The following is a 16233-nucleotide window of genomic DNA, read 5'->3' as shown; positions in this document are numbered from 1 at the left end:
ATGGCGGGCGCCGCGCCCCCCGGCCGGGCGGCCGCGTCCCTGCGGGAGCTGACCCGCATCGTGGCGGCGCAGCAGGAGCTGCTGGCGCGCCGGCGGCGGCGCATCGAGGAGCTGGAGCGCCAAGTGGCGCGGCTGAGCCGGGAGAACGCCGGCCTGCTGGAGCGGCACCGGCGACACCTGGCCGCGTGCGCCCTCCCGGAGCTGGGCGGCCGCCGCGACAAGTAAGCGGGACCGGCGGGCGGGCGCGCCAACTTCGGGGCCCGCCGGGCGCGTCCCTCCCGCGGGGTCGCCCCTGGGCGGGGACCCGGCGCTGCCAGGGCGCCGCCACCCGGGCTCCCGCGGACCCACTCCCGGCCATCGCCGGCCTCGCGCGAGCGGGGACCCGGGGCTCTGGGCGCCGGGGACCCCGGGCGGACGCGCAGGGCAGGGGGCGCAGCAGGTGCGGCTCCCGCTCCGCGAGGGGCCAGGACGAGTCGTGCCCCATCGCGCGTGGCCCGAAGGGGCCCCCCGTGCTCGATCCAGCCCGGGACGATCTGGCCCTTGTCGCCTAGTCGCCTGGGCTCTTCCGCCACAGCCCCGGGGCCAACTCCCCCGCCCGCCTCGCCCTGGGATTACCCGGGCTATTTCGGAGCAAGGATTAAGCTGGGGTCAGGGAGGGACTTCCCGCTGTCCCCGCGAGCTCCCAGGCCCCGGGGCTGTGTGGCTCCTCGGGTGTCGTGGGAACCCAGCGCAGTCCCTGCCGGCTGGAGTGCGGGTGCCATCTGGGGCGGGGCTGGAGGTTTAAGGCTTTCGTGACCTGGGTGGGGTTCCTGCGCCCTCTGTCCTTCTGTCTTTGGGACCCCCTGGGCCACTGGTGTTGGTCCAGAAAAGCACCCTGGGTGTGAGGCAGGGGGAGCGGCAGTGGTCAGTAGCTCCAGGACAGGCGTCCTGGGAGAGAAAGGACAGGGGGAGGGTTTGCACTGGCTCCAGAGTGCGGGGTGTTCCTGACTCCCAGGGCGGGGTGCAGGGTGTGTACCCCCAGCCCAAGGTGGGGCCGCTCCAAGCTGTGGCCCCCAGGGTCCACCTGCCAGTCTCCTGCCTGGAGCCCTGACTCTTGCTGGGCTCTGGGAGGACAGGCAGAGTGTGGGTGAGTGGCAGGCTGGGGTGGCCGACTCCTGCTTTCTGTTCCTCCGGGAGGTAGAACAGAATCCTTCTGCAGATGTCTCTGAGAAAGCAGGGACCCTGCAGCCTCTTTGTGCTCTCTGCCCTTAGCTCTGAGACTCCATCATCCAGTCCCCTCCCTGGGGGGGGGGGTGTCAGCTGGTACAGCTTGCAGGGTGGAGCCCTTCCTGCTCACCCGCCCGCCCGAGGATGGGGACAGAAGGCCCAACTGTCCAGGCGAACTCTCTAGTAGCTTAAGGAAGCAGCACCAGGGCACGGACATGTGTCCCTGTTTTCATAGGAAACAGTGACACACGTTGGTCGGCAGATGCCTCCACACCACACCCCTTTTTTCCTCTTCAAAGTCACCCTTGGTGACCAGACAGAGCGTAGAGATAGGAGAATTCTGAGAGACAGTGTCCTCCCTGCGGTGGGGAATCCCCAGTGTGTGTGTGTCCAGCCAGTGGCCTTGACCCTGGATACAGGGAGGGAGCTGGGGATGTGAGTGCCCGGCTCCATCTGGCTTCCCCCTGGTGAGGCACAGCCAAAGCTCCTGTCACCTTAAAAAAAAAAAAGAAAATAGAAAGTTTGGCACCCCCCTTGGGGAGGCAGGGTGGCCCTGAGCCCTGGCTTGTAGCCCGGCGGAGGACAGCTTCCAAGCTCAAACTTTCATAGCAAGGCTGCAGCATCTCACTGAGCTGCGGTTTCCGACCCAGGGGTCTGCTGCAGGCTGGGGAGTCCCCTCCTTGATCAAGGCCCAGGGAGGTCCCATGTGGCTGGCCCCAGGACCGGACGGAGAGGAGCAAGGCTCTGAGTAACTAGAATAGGAACGGGGACGGCGGTGGGGGACAGAGGGGACCAGCCCTCTTTTCCTGCTTCTGAGCCCTTTCCCAGCCTCTGGGCAGGGAAAGCTCTCTCTCCCGGCAGGAGACTCACGCAGACAGATGGACAGATGGACAGATGTACACCCGGTGTCCGAGGCCTGCCCATGACCTTGGGGGCTCTGGGGGCTGCTTTGCAGAACCTAGATGGCACGAGGCCCACTGCCCATCCGAGGAGCCCGCGAGAACCGCCCCCTGGGCCCTGAGAGTGTTTATTAAGCACCTGCTGTATGCAGAAGTGTCATCGATAGGCTTGGGGACAGAGAAGATGGGTCTTCCGCAGAGAAAGGAAAGTGGCCCCCGTGGACTTGGGCCCAGGTCCCTGCTCTGCACATCCCGGCAGGTGACCCCGGGACATGCCACCATGGTGGAACTCCCGGAGGTGACAGCTGGGCGTTCTGCTAGAAGTTTCCACGCTTTGAAAATCGGAAGGTCTTTCTCAGAGAGCTCTCTTGCGTGTCTCCAGCCACCGCTGCAGGATGTCACCATGAGGAAGGGACCGGGGACAGGCAAGAGCCACAGGGATTTGTGAGGGCTCTTGCTGCCTTAAGGTTGGCTGCGGCCAGAGTTTTGGGGGGGGACTGCACCCTAATCATCTGTCTAGAACTCGTCTCCTCTCACTAGAGCTGGGCACCCACCAGGTGGGTATTTATTGAGTGGGTGACACTTCAGGGGGAGGGTTGACTGAAGAGCACTTTTCCTTAGAGTCACATGGGACTTTTTATTGGTTTGTTTGGTACCAGGGACTGAACTCGGGGCTCTTGACCCCTGAGCCCTATCCTCAGTCGTGTTTTGTATTTTATTTAGAGATAGGATCTCCCCGAGTTGCTCACGGCCTCCCTTTGGCGGAGGCTGGCTTGGAACTCAAGATCCTCCTGCCTCAGCCTCCGGAGCCCTGGGATGCCAGGCGTCGTGGCTTGGTCCGCTAGGGGCCTCCTGCATGCCCACGCGGCTTGTGGCCCTCGTCAGCTCATGTCACCACCTCACCACTCCTACCAGGCAGATAGGGTCGCCGTGCCCCCTGCACAGGTGTGGAACTGAGGCTCAGTGACGTCCCGTGCCTGGCTCAGCTCCGCCATCTGGCTAAGACGCAGATCCAGGGCTCAGCCCCGGGCAGCCTGGCTCGGCTCTTACCTGCCCACCGCCTGCCCATCATGCCATCAGGTGATCAGATGGTCCCCAGGGGTTCTGTGCCACGTCTCCGGCCTCAGTCCTGGGGGACAGCCAGCTGCAAGGTTTCCTGCCCTGTGGGGTCTCGTCCCCGAGGCGGGCTCTGGAGGTGGCCGGGTGGAGGGGCCCGGGGTTGAAGGAGCCGGCCCCTGTCCAGCCTTTGATCCCTGGGAGTTTCCTGGCAGAACCAAAGGCCAGCCTCAGGAGGCTGGGGAGGGGCCCTGGAGTGGCCTCTTTGGGTTCTCGTCCCCTGCAGCCCGCGAGGGCTGTCACATCACACATCACTCAGAGAGGACATTTTTTCCGAGGCTCTGAGCCGGTGACTCACTCCGGGGGAGGCTTCCCGTGGCAGGCAGACAGTCTCTGTTGACTTACCAAACAGGCCCTCTTTCTGGGTTCGCTGTGACATTAACCATGGTGGTGGCACATCATCTGAAGGCACATGCAGGCATGGCCGGGGAAGAGGGGGTGGCAAGGCGAAACCAGCCGGTCCCGATGGGCGGCCAGCGGACGGCACAGAAAGTCCTGCTTAGGAGAGTCCCAGCCACGAGCCTCTGAGACCCCTGTCATTCTCCAGAGTGGCTGGAGGTACCAAAGCTGGGGTCCTGGGGGCGTACATAGCATCAGAGGGACACTCTGTGTACCTTCTCTCCCACCTGAACTAGGGGACCACCAGGCACGGTGGCACATGCCTGTCATCTCAGCAGCTCAGGAGGCCAAGGCAGGAGGATCGAAAATGGGAGGCCAGCCTCAGCCAGGGAGCAAGTCCCTAAGCAACTCAGTGAGGCCCCGACTCTAAATAAAACATAAAAAAGGGGGGCTGGGGACGGGGCTCCGTGGTTAGGCGCCCTGGGGTTCAACCCCCTGGTACCAAAAAATAAATAAAATAAAAAAAAGAGTAGGGGACCTTATTCTGATCCGTCACTGTGGCAGGAGACACTGTGTTCATGTTTTCATTAAAGACTGATTCTTGTTCTCCCGGGCGAGATAAAGCCTGTATCCAGTGTCGGGGAGGAGGTCCCTTGGTCAGGAACGGACTGCGCCACACTTTGGGACACGGGTCCTGGTTGGATAAAATGTCGCAGACTCCGAGGGTGGAGGGCGGGTGAGCCGGTCCTGTTTTTCCCGTGATGGCAGCAAAGCGTCTGCAGAAAGGCAAGGGAGTCTCTGACGCTCTCTCCCCCCCGCCGTCTGACGAGCCGAGCAAATGATTATTTTACAACCTGGGAAATCAATCAGAGGATGCTTCTTTGATCTAGCAGGAGCCCAGAGGATCAGAGAGGGTGCCGGGCGCCAGAGGCAGCCCAGCACTGCTCCCGGTTCCGATTGGAGTCCTCCCTCTGGGCTGGGTGCCCTGCCCAGATCTCAGATCTTCAGGCCTTGCGGGGGGGGGGGGGGGTGTCAGGAGAGTGTGACTGGTTGGTCACAGTGTACAGGCCTGCCGTCAGACACTTGGGGACATCAGCAATTTTTCCCCTGTCGGCCGGGTGGCTATTTGTCAGCTGTTCTGTGTGTGACGTCGTTTTGGGCAGCTCATCGTGTCGTTTGTGGTCCCCAGTCCCCAAGGACCAAGCCACACCGAGGGACATGAGCCAGAATTCCCAGCCCCTGGGGACCTTGGGGGCTTCGGTCTGGCCCCTCCTCCAGGCCGGTGAGGACTGGGAATCAGGTGGGGTGCATAGGGCCGGCTATGACAGTTGCCAAGCCCTGGACAATGCCTGCCCCACCCCCACTGCCCAGCTGGGCACTGGGGACCCTCCAGCCCTCTGGGCACCTAGTCAGTCCCCTGCTGCAGACACACTTGCAGGAACTCCGACGTTGCAACGATGTCAAAGCCCCAGCCCTACAGCTGTCACAGTAATAAATGAGCCGGGTGGCCAGGTGCGGTGGCCCACGCCTGTCATCCCAGCAGCTCGGGAGGCTGAGGCAGGAGGATCGCAAGTTGGAGGCCAGCCTCAGCCATTTAGTGAGGCCCTGAGCCACTCAGGGAGACCTTGTCTCTCAATAAAATATAAAAAGGGGCTGGGGACAGGGCTCAGGAGTGAAGCACCCCTGGGTTCAGTCCCTGGTACCCCCCAAAAGAGAGAGGGGCTACTTCCCTACAGGGAGATCAGACATCGGGGCCACCTCTGGGCCCTGGAACTGTGAGATCCAATGGGTCAGCGGACAGCTGGGGCGAGGCCCGTGCAGAGTGAGGCCCGCCTCCCTCCCTCCACGTTCCATAATTAAGGTTTTGCAATATTTGCTTTATGGCCTCCGTCTCTGCCCGTGGGGGTGTTTAGCACCACGTGGACGGTGAGCCTGGCAGAGCGCCTCCCGAGGCCCAGGAATTGGGCTCAGTGCTCCAGACACGTGATGGACGTTCTCCTCAGTCCCTCCGTGGACACCCTAGCTCTGCAAGTGTTAGCATCCCATCTTGCAGATGCGAAAACCAAGTCTCAGTTGGGGGTGAGGTGGCGCACGCCTGTCCTCCCAGCGGCTTGGGAGGCTGAGGCAGGAGGATCGCAGGTTCGAGGCCAGCCTCAGCCACTTAGCCAGGCCCTGAGCCATTCAGCGAGACCCTGTTTTTCAATAAAATATTTTTAAAAAGGGCTGGGGGTGTGGATTGAGCACCCCTGGGTTCAATCCCTGGTACAAACAAAAAGGAAAAAAGAAAAAAGAAAACCAAGGGTCAGAGAGGTTGAGTTATTTGTTCACAGTCACCCAGTGGCAGAGGCAGGATTTACACCCAGATCCCTATGTCCCCGGAACCCAGGCTCCAGAGCTGTTCATGAAGCTGTTTCCAACTGTGGTCTGGTCAACCTACCAGATTTTGGGCTTCGGGAACCCACAGTGACTCCGGCTCACCCGCCCAGAGACAGCTTCGGCTTTAAACTTTGAGCAGGGATTTGGCTCTCAATGGCTAGCTGGGTCACCTTGGGGAAGTCATTTTGATGCTGACAGCCCCATTTGCCGCAGAGCCAAACAGCCAGTGGTGGTGGCCCCCAGCTGGTCAGTTGACCCAGGAAGCGGTCTCCAAGCCCACAGCACAGCCGGGCGCTACTCCTTGAGTTGGCCCGAGTTCCCTGTTCCAAATGCAAGCATTTGCTAAGCTCCCAGAGAGCTCTGGGCAGAAGGGCCCGTGCATTTTTGCATATTCTCATTTCTGCAAGATTTGCTTCAGACACGAGGTCAAATGCAAGGATTGGGACCGGTGCCCCTCTTCTGGCTTTGTCCCCAAGCTTGCTGGTTGGGAGCACACGTTAGGTGGATGTCCTGCTGCTCTGCGTACCCATTTGGATCAAGAGCATCACATCTGCAAAGAGCCAAACGACTGGGCGGGTTGCAGTGGGCGCAATGCCTGTCATCCCAGCAACTCGGGAGGCTGAGGCAGGAGGATCACAAGGTGGAGGCCAGCCTCAGCCACTTAGTGAGGCCCTGAGCAACTCAGGGAGACCCTGTCTCTCAATAAAATAGAAAATAGAGCTGGGGATGGGGCTCAGGGGTTGAGTGCCCCTGGGTTCAATCCCTGGTACCAAACCAAACCAAACTGAATGGACAATTTCCCATTAAAAAGCAGGAATACCTGGAAGGTTCTATCCCCTCCCAAAGGCTTACCTACACCTTTGTCCTGCCTTCTTGAGGCTCTAGTTGCACCCAGCTCTCATCTTGAGGCCAGAGGAGTGTCCAGAGTAACCTTGACTGTCCCCATTTGAATCTCACCCATGGACTGGCCTCTGTGGCCCTTAGGGTGAGCTGGGCTCAGGGATAAGTACCGACAGACACTGCTGTGGGGTCTAGTTGCTTTGTGGTGTTGTTACTCTTTTATTTTCTTGTTGATTTGCTGCTTCCTTCTATGATAAAAAAAAAAAAAAACGAGGTATTGATGTTCCCAGCTGATGCTCTTGAATTGTCTATTTCTCCCTGTATTTCTGTCAGTTTTTTGCTTTATGTATTTTGAGGTTCTGTTGTTTGGTGCCTATGTGTTTATGATGGCTGTGCATCCTTGTTGGATTGGCTCTTTGACTGCTATAAAATGTTCTTCTCTGTTCATAGTAACAATATTTTTCATAAAGTCTATTTTGTCTGTATATATTAATAGAGCTACTGTAACTCTCTTTTGGTTACTATTTGCAGGATGTATCTTCTTTCATTGTTTTATTTTTAACCTGTTTGAATCTAAAATGAGGCTCTTGATGGCATATAATGGAATTATGTTGTTGTTTTCTATTCATTTCTGCAAGTCTCTGTCTTTTGACTGGAGTGTTTAATCCATTACATTTAATGTAATTATTGAAAAGGAGGGATTTATTTATACAGTTTTGTTGTTTATACATCTGGGGTCTCTTTTCCTCTATTCCTCTACAATTCTTTTCTTTTGTTTGAGGTAGACATTTTCTTTTTGGTACCAGGGATTGAACTCAGGAGCACTCAACCACATCCCCAGCCTTATTTTGTATTTTATTTAGAGACAGGGGCTCCCTGAGTTGCTTAGTGTCTCTCTAAGTTGCTGAGGCTGGCCTCCAACTTGTGATCCTCCTGCCTCAGCCTCCGAAGCTACCGGGATGACAGGCATGTGCTACTGTGCCCAGCCTTAGATGTTTTCTAATACAATATCTTCATTTTCTTCTTGGTTATTGTAGTTCATAAGGGACTTTTTAGAGCTTAATAGAACTGGCTCCAGAGACAGAACACCCCACATTTCTTATTCTCACTGAGAGAGAGAGAACAAGACTAAGGGAAGGAACTGGTCAGGGAATAAAGCCCATCATTCCAAGGCAGAATGAGGTCCAGAAGTGACAGACCCTGGGGGCAGAGAATGGCCAGACACGGATGTGGGACCATGACAAACTGGGTAGACACCAAGGAACCAGCCCAGAAGCTCCCTGGGGACAAGGAGAGTGGATGGTTTGTCTCTGCTGTTCCTATAAGGAGCCCTGCCTCGGGTTAGGTTTTAATGAGTAGGTATTGAATGACTGAGTCAGTCAATCATCCGGTCGGTTGCTCTGAGTGTGATGGCTCTTTGTTGCTGTGTAGCAAGTTAAAATTCAGAGTCTTAAAACAACCACCATTTGATTCTATCTCAAGATTTTGCAGGTCCAAGTTTGGCCAGGCCTTAGAGCCAAGATTTGCAGAAGTCTTTTTAATCTTCCACACGTGGTTTGCTCCAATCCTACACTGTCATCCTCCTTCCTCCAAGTCTGGTGACGTTTCTCGTGTGGTTTGCCCTCAAGTGGTGTGCCCTGTTCTTGCTTCTCTCTGAGTAGAATGCAGCAGCCCAGCCCAGCCCCTTGTGAGGACCTATCTATGCAGGATTCCTCTGGTAGTCCGTTTTCTGTGACTGTGACAAAATACTTGAGACAAGCAAAATTAAAAAGAGGAAAGCTTTATTCTGGCTCATGGTTTTGGAGGTTTCAGTCCATGATCGGTTGGTTCTCCTTGCTTTGGGCCTGTGCTGAGGCAGGACATCAGGGAGGGAAATGTGGAGGAATAAGGTGCTCACCTTGCAGCAGCCAGGAAGCTGAAAGGGAGAGGAAGAGAGCTGGGTCTCACAGTTCTGTTCAAGGCCACGCCCCCAATGACCTAAGGACTCCCACTAGGCTCCACCCCTTAAAGGCTCCACCACCTCCCAATAGCATCCTGAGGCAAGGCAGCCACAGAGAAGAGGGTTCTGGGAGAATCATCACCTGCCCTGTGCCCACCAGACACTTTCAGTGTCTCCCCAGGAAACCTCATGTGGGATCCTTAAACTTAGTTGCCAAACGTTAACAGTGTTCAAGGTTGGCCTTTGGGAGGTAACTAGATGAGGTCATGATGGTGGGGCCCCCAAGTCGTGGTGTTAGTGGCCTTATAAGAAGAGGGAGGGAGTCCCAAGCCAGTGTGCCCTGTGTCTCACCATGCCCACGTGATGCCCTTGTCGTGCTCAGGTGCAGCAGGAATGCCACCAGCACCAGGCCTTTAGACTGTCCCAACTCCCACAACCCTGAACCACACGAACCCCTCTTCTTTGTAAACCACCTGGTCTCAGGCGTTGTGTTACAGCCACAGACGGGAAACTAAGCCAGCCACAGACACGGTTGTGCGTCTGAATGCACTCCGGTTCACAAACTTATCCGGGCGGGGCGGCCAGGTGCCTACTGGTTGGTTCATCTGGCACCAGCCCCCCTGAACTGTCACTGGTCCCAGATGGGTGCCCTTCCGTCCACCTGGAAGGCCCTGGCCACACCTTGAACTCAGGGGCACTCAACCACTAAGCCACATCCCCAGCCTTATTTTGTGTTTTATTTAGAGACAGGGTCTCCCTGAGTTGCTCAGGGCCTCCCTTTGGCTGAGGCTGGCTTTGAACTCGCGATCCTCCTACCTCAGCCTCCTGCCTTTTGAATCTGCTTGAAGGATGGGCTTCCATCTTAGACTTTTTATCATTTTTGATTCATGCCAGAATAAGTAAGTCTTCTTTGCACATGACTGTGTGTGTTGCTGCAGACCTGGGTTCCCGTGGGGGCTTCTGTTCACTCTTGACCACTGTTTTCCCAGGTACCTGCCTCTCCCTCTCTGGGGCAGGTAGTGGCCACGCCCCACTCACCTTCAGCCCCGCCCCATGCAAACATATTTAAAGCGACGTGTTTCATATACATCCACAGTTGTGGGGTGGGAGAGGCCAGGGTTTCCAAACTGGAGCATGCACACCCCTGGGGAAGCAGAACACAGTCCTTTGAGGTCCAGGGAAAAACCATGTCAGAGTTTCTATTTCCACATATTATTTAATCTCAATCTTCGTCGTCCTTTTCCTGGGGTCTTTTACAATATGCATAACATGATAATGTGGCGATATGTATCTGCATGTAATTTCAATATATAAAATTCTATGCGGTGGTGCTGTAGGCTAGAACTTTCTTCAGGTAAGAGAGCCTCATCAAAATCGTTCAAGACTTCGGGGCGCAGTGGCCCACGCCTGTCATCCCAGCAGCTGGGGAGGCTGAGGCAGGAGGATCGAAAGGTGGAGGCCAGCCTCAGCAACTCATCGAGACCCTGTCTCTAAATAAAATAGAAAAAGGGCTGGGGAAGGGGCTCAGGGGTTAAGCACCCCTGGGCTCAATCCTTGGTACCAAAAAAAAAAAAGAAAGGAAGAAGTGTGCTGACTCAGGGCTCAGGGCCCGGCTGGGGAGGTGCCAGCTCATCACCCTCTTCCAGATTTTTCTTCACCAGCTGCCCCCAATTCCTGCTCAACAGAGGTGTCTGGGAAGGACAGCTTTTCTTTCTGTGGGGTGACAGCTGGACTATTCTGTTGTAAAGGTAGCTTCTTTGATCTCTCCATGGGATGATCATCTCCATGCTGAGGCCACTGTCACAAGGGCTGGCCTTGGACAGGTGGCTTAGGAGCTGCGACATGGATTGCTTACAGTTCTGGAGGTCAGGAAGTCCAAGATGGAGGTGCGGGCAGCCTGGGTGCCTGGTGAGGCCCTGCGTGCTGATTCACCGACTGCAGTTTCTGGCTGATCTCAGAGGGTCAGGCTCAGAGGTTCAGCTCCTTGGAGCCTCCTTTAGAAGAGACAAATCCCGTTTATGGGGGCTCTTCCCCCCCCCCGCCCTAATTACCCCTGGAAGACCCCACTTCTAACACCATCGCCTTGGAGCAGGAATTTCAGCCTAGGAGCTGGGGCATCTCCACATTCAGACAGTAGCAAAGTCCAAACCCAGTTTCCATGGGTAGAGGCTCTTTTTTGGGGGGGAGGGTGGGGAGTACCGAGGATTGAACCCAGGGGCACTCGCCTCGGAACCCCATCCCCAGCCCTATTTTGTGTTTTATTTAGAGACAGAGTCTCACTGAAGGACTCAGGACCTCGCTTTTGCTGAGGCTGGCTTGGAACTCCCCATCCTCCTGCCTCAGCCTCCAGAGCCGCTAGGATGACAGGTGGATGGAGGCTCTCCTGGGTTGGTGTGCATGGGCAGGAGACATCTGGGCTGCATCCAGGTGCCCAGGGCCTTCCTGAATCTTGACCTCAGAGCCTGGCGGGGAAGCAGTGTCACCTTGGCTCTCTCGCCTGCAAAGAGCGCTTGCTGGTAAGAGGGACCCTGAGCCCCAGACATTCACAGTTTCTGCTCTGTGCTGTGCTACGGGGGTCTCAGGGTAGGGAGCCAGGCGCGTGGGATCTTCTTGCGCCCCCTTGGGAGAGGGTGGGCTTTGCATTACTGCTGGAGGTGAGAGCTTCTGCGCATGCGCAGCTCTGGCTCTCTGACCGCCTGGGGCTGGAGTTTGATGGACACAGACCACGCCCTCCCCACCAGGGAGCTGGGGCGGCTGCTGGCGCACGCTGAGCTGAGCCAGGTCCTGCAGCTCACCCTGCCCAGCTGAGCAGCCCAAGTCTCGGCTCTTCTCCAGCCAGGACCTGCGGTGGTCCTGGGATATTTCCAAGGTGCAGATGGCTGGGGAGGTCTCAAGCTCACGCTCAAATGCCACACAGAGGTCAGGGGCCGTGGCATTGAGGTCCATGGCTGTCACCTCCTGTGCCCCCGTGTGCCACGCGCACTCAACATCTCTGAGGTGGTCGGCTGTGTGCGGGGCCAGGTGTGGCTGCTGTTTCCAGCCCCGGGAAGCTTCCTTTTCTGGAAGGTCCTTGTAAGACTAGCGCCCTGTCCTAGGGCCACACCTGTGCAGCCCGGGGTGTGTTCGAGACTCCTTATTATTTCAGATCTTATGGGGAAAATACTAACAGGGCTCTTGGAGGTGAAAGGGGGGTGATCTCTGGATCTTCTAGGGGTGAGATACGCAGCTGGGACTATTCCTTGCCTTCCAATATCCACTTCCCTCTTTTCTTCAACAAGAATGACCACGAGAGAACCAGAAAACAGATCATTTCAAGCCATCCTGGTAATTATGCCTATGTGATTATGTCTGGTAATTATGCTTATTGTGGCCCAGTAAATATGCAGAAGTGGGGTGAGCAGCTTCCTGGGCATGTATTTACAAGGCAGAAATATTTCCTTTGCCTGCATTATTTTGGCTGGAATGAGGATGTGATGGCTGGGGCATAAGCAAGCATTTTGGAGTGTAAAGACAAGGGCTCCATCATACGGATGGGAATGCACTTGTTTTGATCCCTTGTCATGGATCCTAATCCTAAAGTTATTAATAATGAGAGCAATGTTTATCGTGAGCTGTGATCAGATGTTGGGAGCACACCTCTGGGAGCCCGAGGGCTTTGGGTTTGAGGAGGAGTAGGGGCTGAGTCCATCTTGGACAGCTGCTGAACTGAAGCCCTGAGTGGGTCCCTTCCCACTAGGGGATGCAGAGGGCCTGTTGAGGTCCCCTGGGCCCTAACCCTCAGGGGATGGGGTATCTCACGCAGATGGGGCCCTGCCTGCCGGAAGGGGGGGTGTGTGGCAGGGTGGCCATGGGGGGTGGGCAGGAGCCCCCTCCAAGGAGAATATGTGGGTTAGCAGCTGTGCAAGCCCAGGGGAGGGGTGAGGCCCAGGCCTCCTGGACAGGGGCAGGTGGACACAGGGTCAGGCCTTCTGGAGCTGGGCCACTCCTTGGGGCCTGGAATGGGTGTATGGACCCCTTCTGGGGGGTGGAATGGAATCACAGCTGAGCTCTGGGTCCTTTTACCCAGAGCCATGTGGCAGAGAGAGAGACAGAGACTGAGACAGAGATAGAGATAAGACAGAGACAGAAGAAGAGACAGAGACAAAGAGACAGAGATAGAGAGGGAAGAAGAGGCAGATACTTAGGGACAGAGACTGAAAGACAGCCAACAGGACAGAGCCTGCAGACATTCTCCTGCAGAGAGGGACATGGGCAGCTGTCTTCCCTCCCCTCCCCCTTGCACTCCCTCTCCCCACCCCTCCCTTCCCCTCCCCTCCCTCCCCCTCTCCTCTCTCCCTCTCCCTCTCCCTCCTCTCTCCTCTCTCCCCCTCTCCCTGCCTCCCCCTTCCTCTCCCTCCCCTTCACCCCTTCCTCCCCTCCCCCCTCCCCCTTCCCCTTCCCTCCCTTCCCCTCCTCCCTCCCCTCCCTCTCCCCTCCCCTCCCCCCTCCTTCCCTCTCCCCTCCCCTCCCCTTCCCCCTCCCCCTCCCCTCCCCTTCCCCCTCCCCTCCCCCTCCCCTATTACCTTCTGTGTTCATTCACCCACCCCCCTGGCAAAGCACCTCCCCCACCCCCCCTGCTGTCAGTCTCCCACAGGGCGGGGCCAGGCTGGCTCCCCGCCCCTGTCAATCTCCGGGGGGGGCGGGGCCTGTGGGGCGGGGCCAAGCCTGCACCTGCACAGGGCAACAGCAAGTGGCCAGAGCTCCGCAGGAGTCCCTGGGCGCTGCTGTGGAGACCCATGAGGGTCCCCGTAGGAGTCAGGTGGGGCCCAGGTGGGGACAGCGGACATGGTGACAGTTTGGGCCGTGGGATCACAGTCTGCCTGCCCCGCTGCCCAGGGCTGCCCGTCCTGCCTGTCCGTGGACTCGGTGGAAGCCAGTCCTGTGGCCCGGCTGGGACCTGTGCTTGGGGACCAGCCTGAGCTCTCAGACCGCGACCTGATGGCAGAGGCTGCCAGGCGGGGAGCACAGCCTGGAGGAGGACCGCTCGGCCCTGCTTCGAGGAAGGCCAGCTGGGGTCACCTGGCCTGGCCGCGCCACCGGCTCAGAAGCCAAGAGCTCCGGGGCTATTTATATCCACCCGGCCAATCTTTTGATCTTGATGACATTGTGCAAAGCCTGTGTGAAGCTGGCGTTTCCACACTGGCCTCCCAGGCGGTCAGGAGCAGGGACGAGGACATGGATCTTGATGGCTGGAACCAAGCTTGTCCACCAGAGAGCCTTAGAGGGACGGCCAGCTCCTCCAGCTGTGTGGCCAGCCCTGTGCTCACCCTGTCCTCCGTGTTTCTCTGTCTTGGGGCAGCGGGGAGGCTGGCTGGGGCTGGGTGTTAGTTGAGCACCTACTGTGTGCAGGTACTTTTTTCCCCCAAAGGACTGTTGTTTAATTTTTAAGAATTGTGATAAATCTGTGTAATTTTTTCCTGCTTCAACTTTTTTTTTGATAGGAGGAATTGAACTCAGGGATGCTTAGCCACTGAGCCACATCCCCAGCCATTTTAATTTTTTTTTTTTATGTTGAGACAGGTCCCCACTAAGTTGCTTAGGGACTCACTAAATTGCTGAGGCTGGCCTCCAACTTGTGATCCTCGTGACTCAGCCTCCTGAATCATTGGGATTACAGGCATATGCCACCATTCCTGACTCTTCTCCAGACCAAAGAATCTACCAGCGTGTATACACACCCAAAATTGCTTGTCCCTCCGTCAGGGGACTTTGGCTGTTGTGAATGACACTGCTCTGAATGTTGTGTATATTCTCTCTTTAAAACCTGCTTTCCGCTCTTTGGGGTGTGTCCCAGAATGGGGTCCCTGTGTCAGTTCAAATACGCCCGGAATTTCACCAGTCTTTGCGTGACCCACCATGGCAGGTGGTGTTCTCTGCATTTTACGGATGAGGAAACTGTGGCCGAGGAATGGTGGCGTTAGGATAGGGGTGGCCTCCGGGTGGCCACATGGCTGGTCATTACCGGGGCTTTCGAGCCCCAGAGGCACATGCCTCACCCCCTTGCTTGTTAAAAATAAAGCTGCAGGGCACGGTGTGTGGACTTGTAATCTCAGAGGCTCGGGAGGCTGAGACAGGAGGATCGCAAGATGGGAGGCCAGCCTCAACAACTGAGCCAGGCCCTAAGCAACTCAGTGAGACCCTGTCTCTAAATAAAATAAGAAAAGGTCTGGGGACGGGGCTCAGGGGTTAAATGCCCCTGAGTTCAATCTCTGGGACCAAGAAAAAAAGTGGCTATGGTCTGGTGTCACATGGCCGGACCCTGGCGAGTGAGTGGCTCTCCAGTCTGCTGTGGTCTGGTGGGGCTCCATGATGTCCCCTCCTCCCTCCCTCCTGCTCAGGTTCCCTCAAAGCCGTGCCCTGGTGCCATGATGGCGCTCAGGTGGACCTGCAGCGGCCTGGGGTCTGTCTTGGGACAGCGACGAGGGCCTAGTGCCCTTCTTGGTTTGGGTCCCTGGTGACAATTTGGCCACCCCTAGGATGGCCAGGGTGGAAGCAGAGCTTTGTTGTGTAACCCTGAGGGGCGGGGTTTCTGAAGGGCTGTGTGACCTTGAGTACTCCACAGAGCCTCTCTGTGCCCCAGTTTCCTCATCCGTAAAATGGAGACAAAGATGGGTCGTCGGAGGTCGATGGAACCCGCTTAAGGAAACACTGGCCAGTCCATGAAGCGCCCGTGCAGGGTGGGGTGGGCAGTACGCTGGCTCCTGCTGACCTGCTGGGGACGCAGCCATGCGGGGTCATGCTCACAGGGCTGGTGGCCCCCAGAGAACCATAACTTCCAGAAGGATCCCCCTGCTGGGGTCTTGGGGGTGCCTTGTTTAGAAGACCCGTGGGGATGCCAGGTGGGATCCACTGATATGGATTAATCCACTGATGTGGATTAATCCAGTGGTAACTGCAGGCAGGGGCAGGGATGAGGAAATAGGTGTTTAGGGCTGTGCCTTCTTGTCCCTGGAGAGCGGAGCTGGCCCTGCTTCCTGGCTGCCCTGTCCTGAGCCGCTGTCCTCCTCCACGCTCTGCCTCCCCTGGGGCCTGAGCCAGGGAGGCGGCTGGCCATGTGCTGGGCAGGTGGTCAGGGACCAGGTGTGGTGCCTGCTGCCCTCTGAGGCCCAGGCCTGCCTGTCTCTGGCCTCGGCTGCCTTGGCTCTGGGGACTGCTGGCCCACGCCTGGTGGCCTTGTGACGGTGGCCTGGCTCAGCCCAGAGGACCCGGGTCCTCTCCTGGCCCTTCCGCCCCAGCCTCCAGCTGCCTGGTCCAGGGTCGCCTCTTCTCTGCTGTTGGCTGTCCCCCAGGCTCAGGGCAGGTGACGGTCTCCCACACCCATGTCCTCTCACCCGGAGGATGCTGGGGTCAGGGCCGAGGTCATCAAGGTCTCGTGTCCTCAGCCGCTGCTCAGCGCCTGGCACAGGGGAGATGCCTGAGCTCACCGTGACCTCAGAGGCGGTGGCACCTGGACCTGGGCCATCCCCAGTTCAGGGCTTT

At 57.4% G+C, this 16233-nt stretch overlaps 1 protein-coding gene across 3 annotated transcripts in view; it reads left to right on the top strand.

Annotated features, from left to right (window-relative positions):
• Positions 1-16233, top strand: part of Iqsec1 (IQ motif and Sec7 domain ArfGEF 1) — a 179699-nt gene continuing 163466 nt past the window's right edge. For 2 of the 3 annotated variants that reach the window (XM_026415072.2, XM_077793540.1), the window contains exon 1: positions 1-221. In XM_026415072.2, coding sequence (XP_026270857.2) covers positions 1-221 — 221 coding nt within the window. The remainder of the gene's footprint in view (positions 222-16233) is intronic. The other variant, XM_026415073.2, reaches the window with a different exon arrangement.

Source organism: Urocitellus parryii, chromosome 16 (assembly GCF_045843805.1).
Source record: "Urocitellus parryii isolate mUroPar1 chromosome 16, mUroPar1.hap1, whole genome shotgun sequence".
Taxonomy (NCBI): Eukaryota; Metazoa; Chordata; class Mammalia; order Rodentia; family Sciuridae; genus Urocitellus; species Urocitellus parryii.
This window is presented reverse-complemented; position numbering and strand designations above follow the sequence as displayed.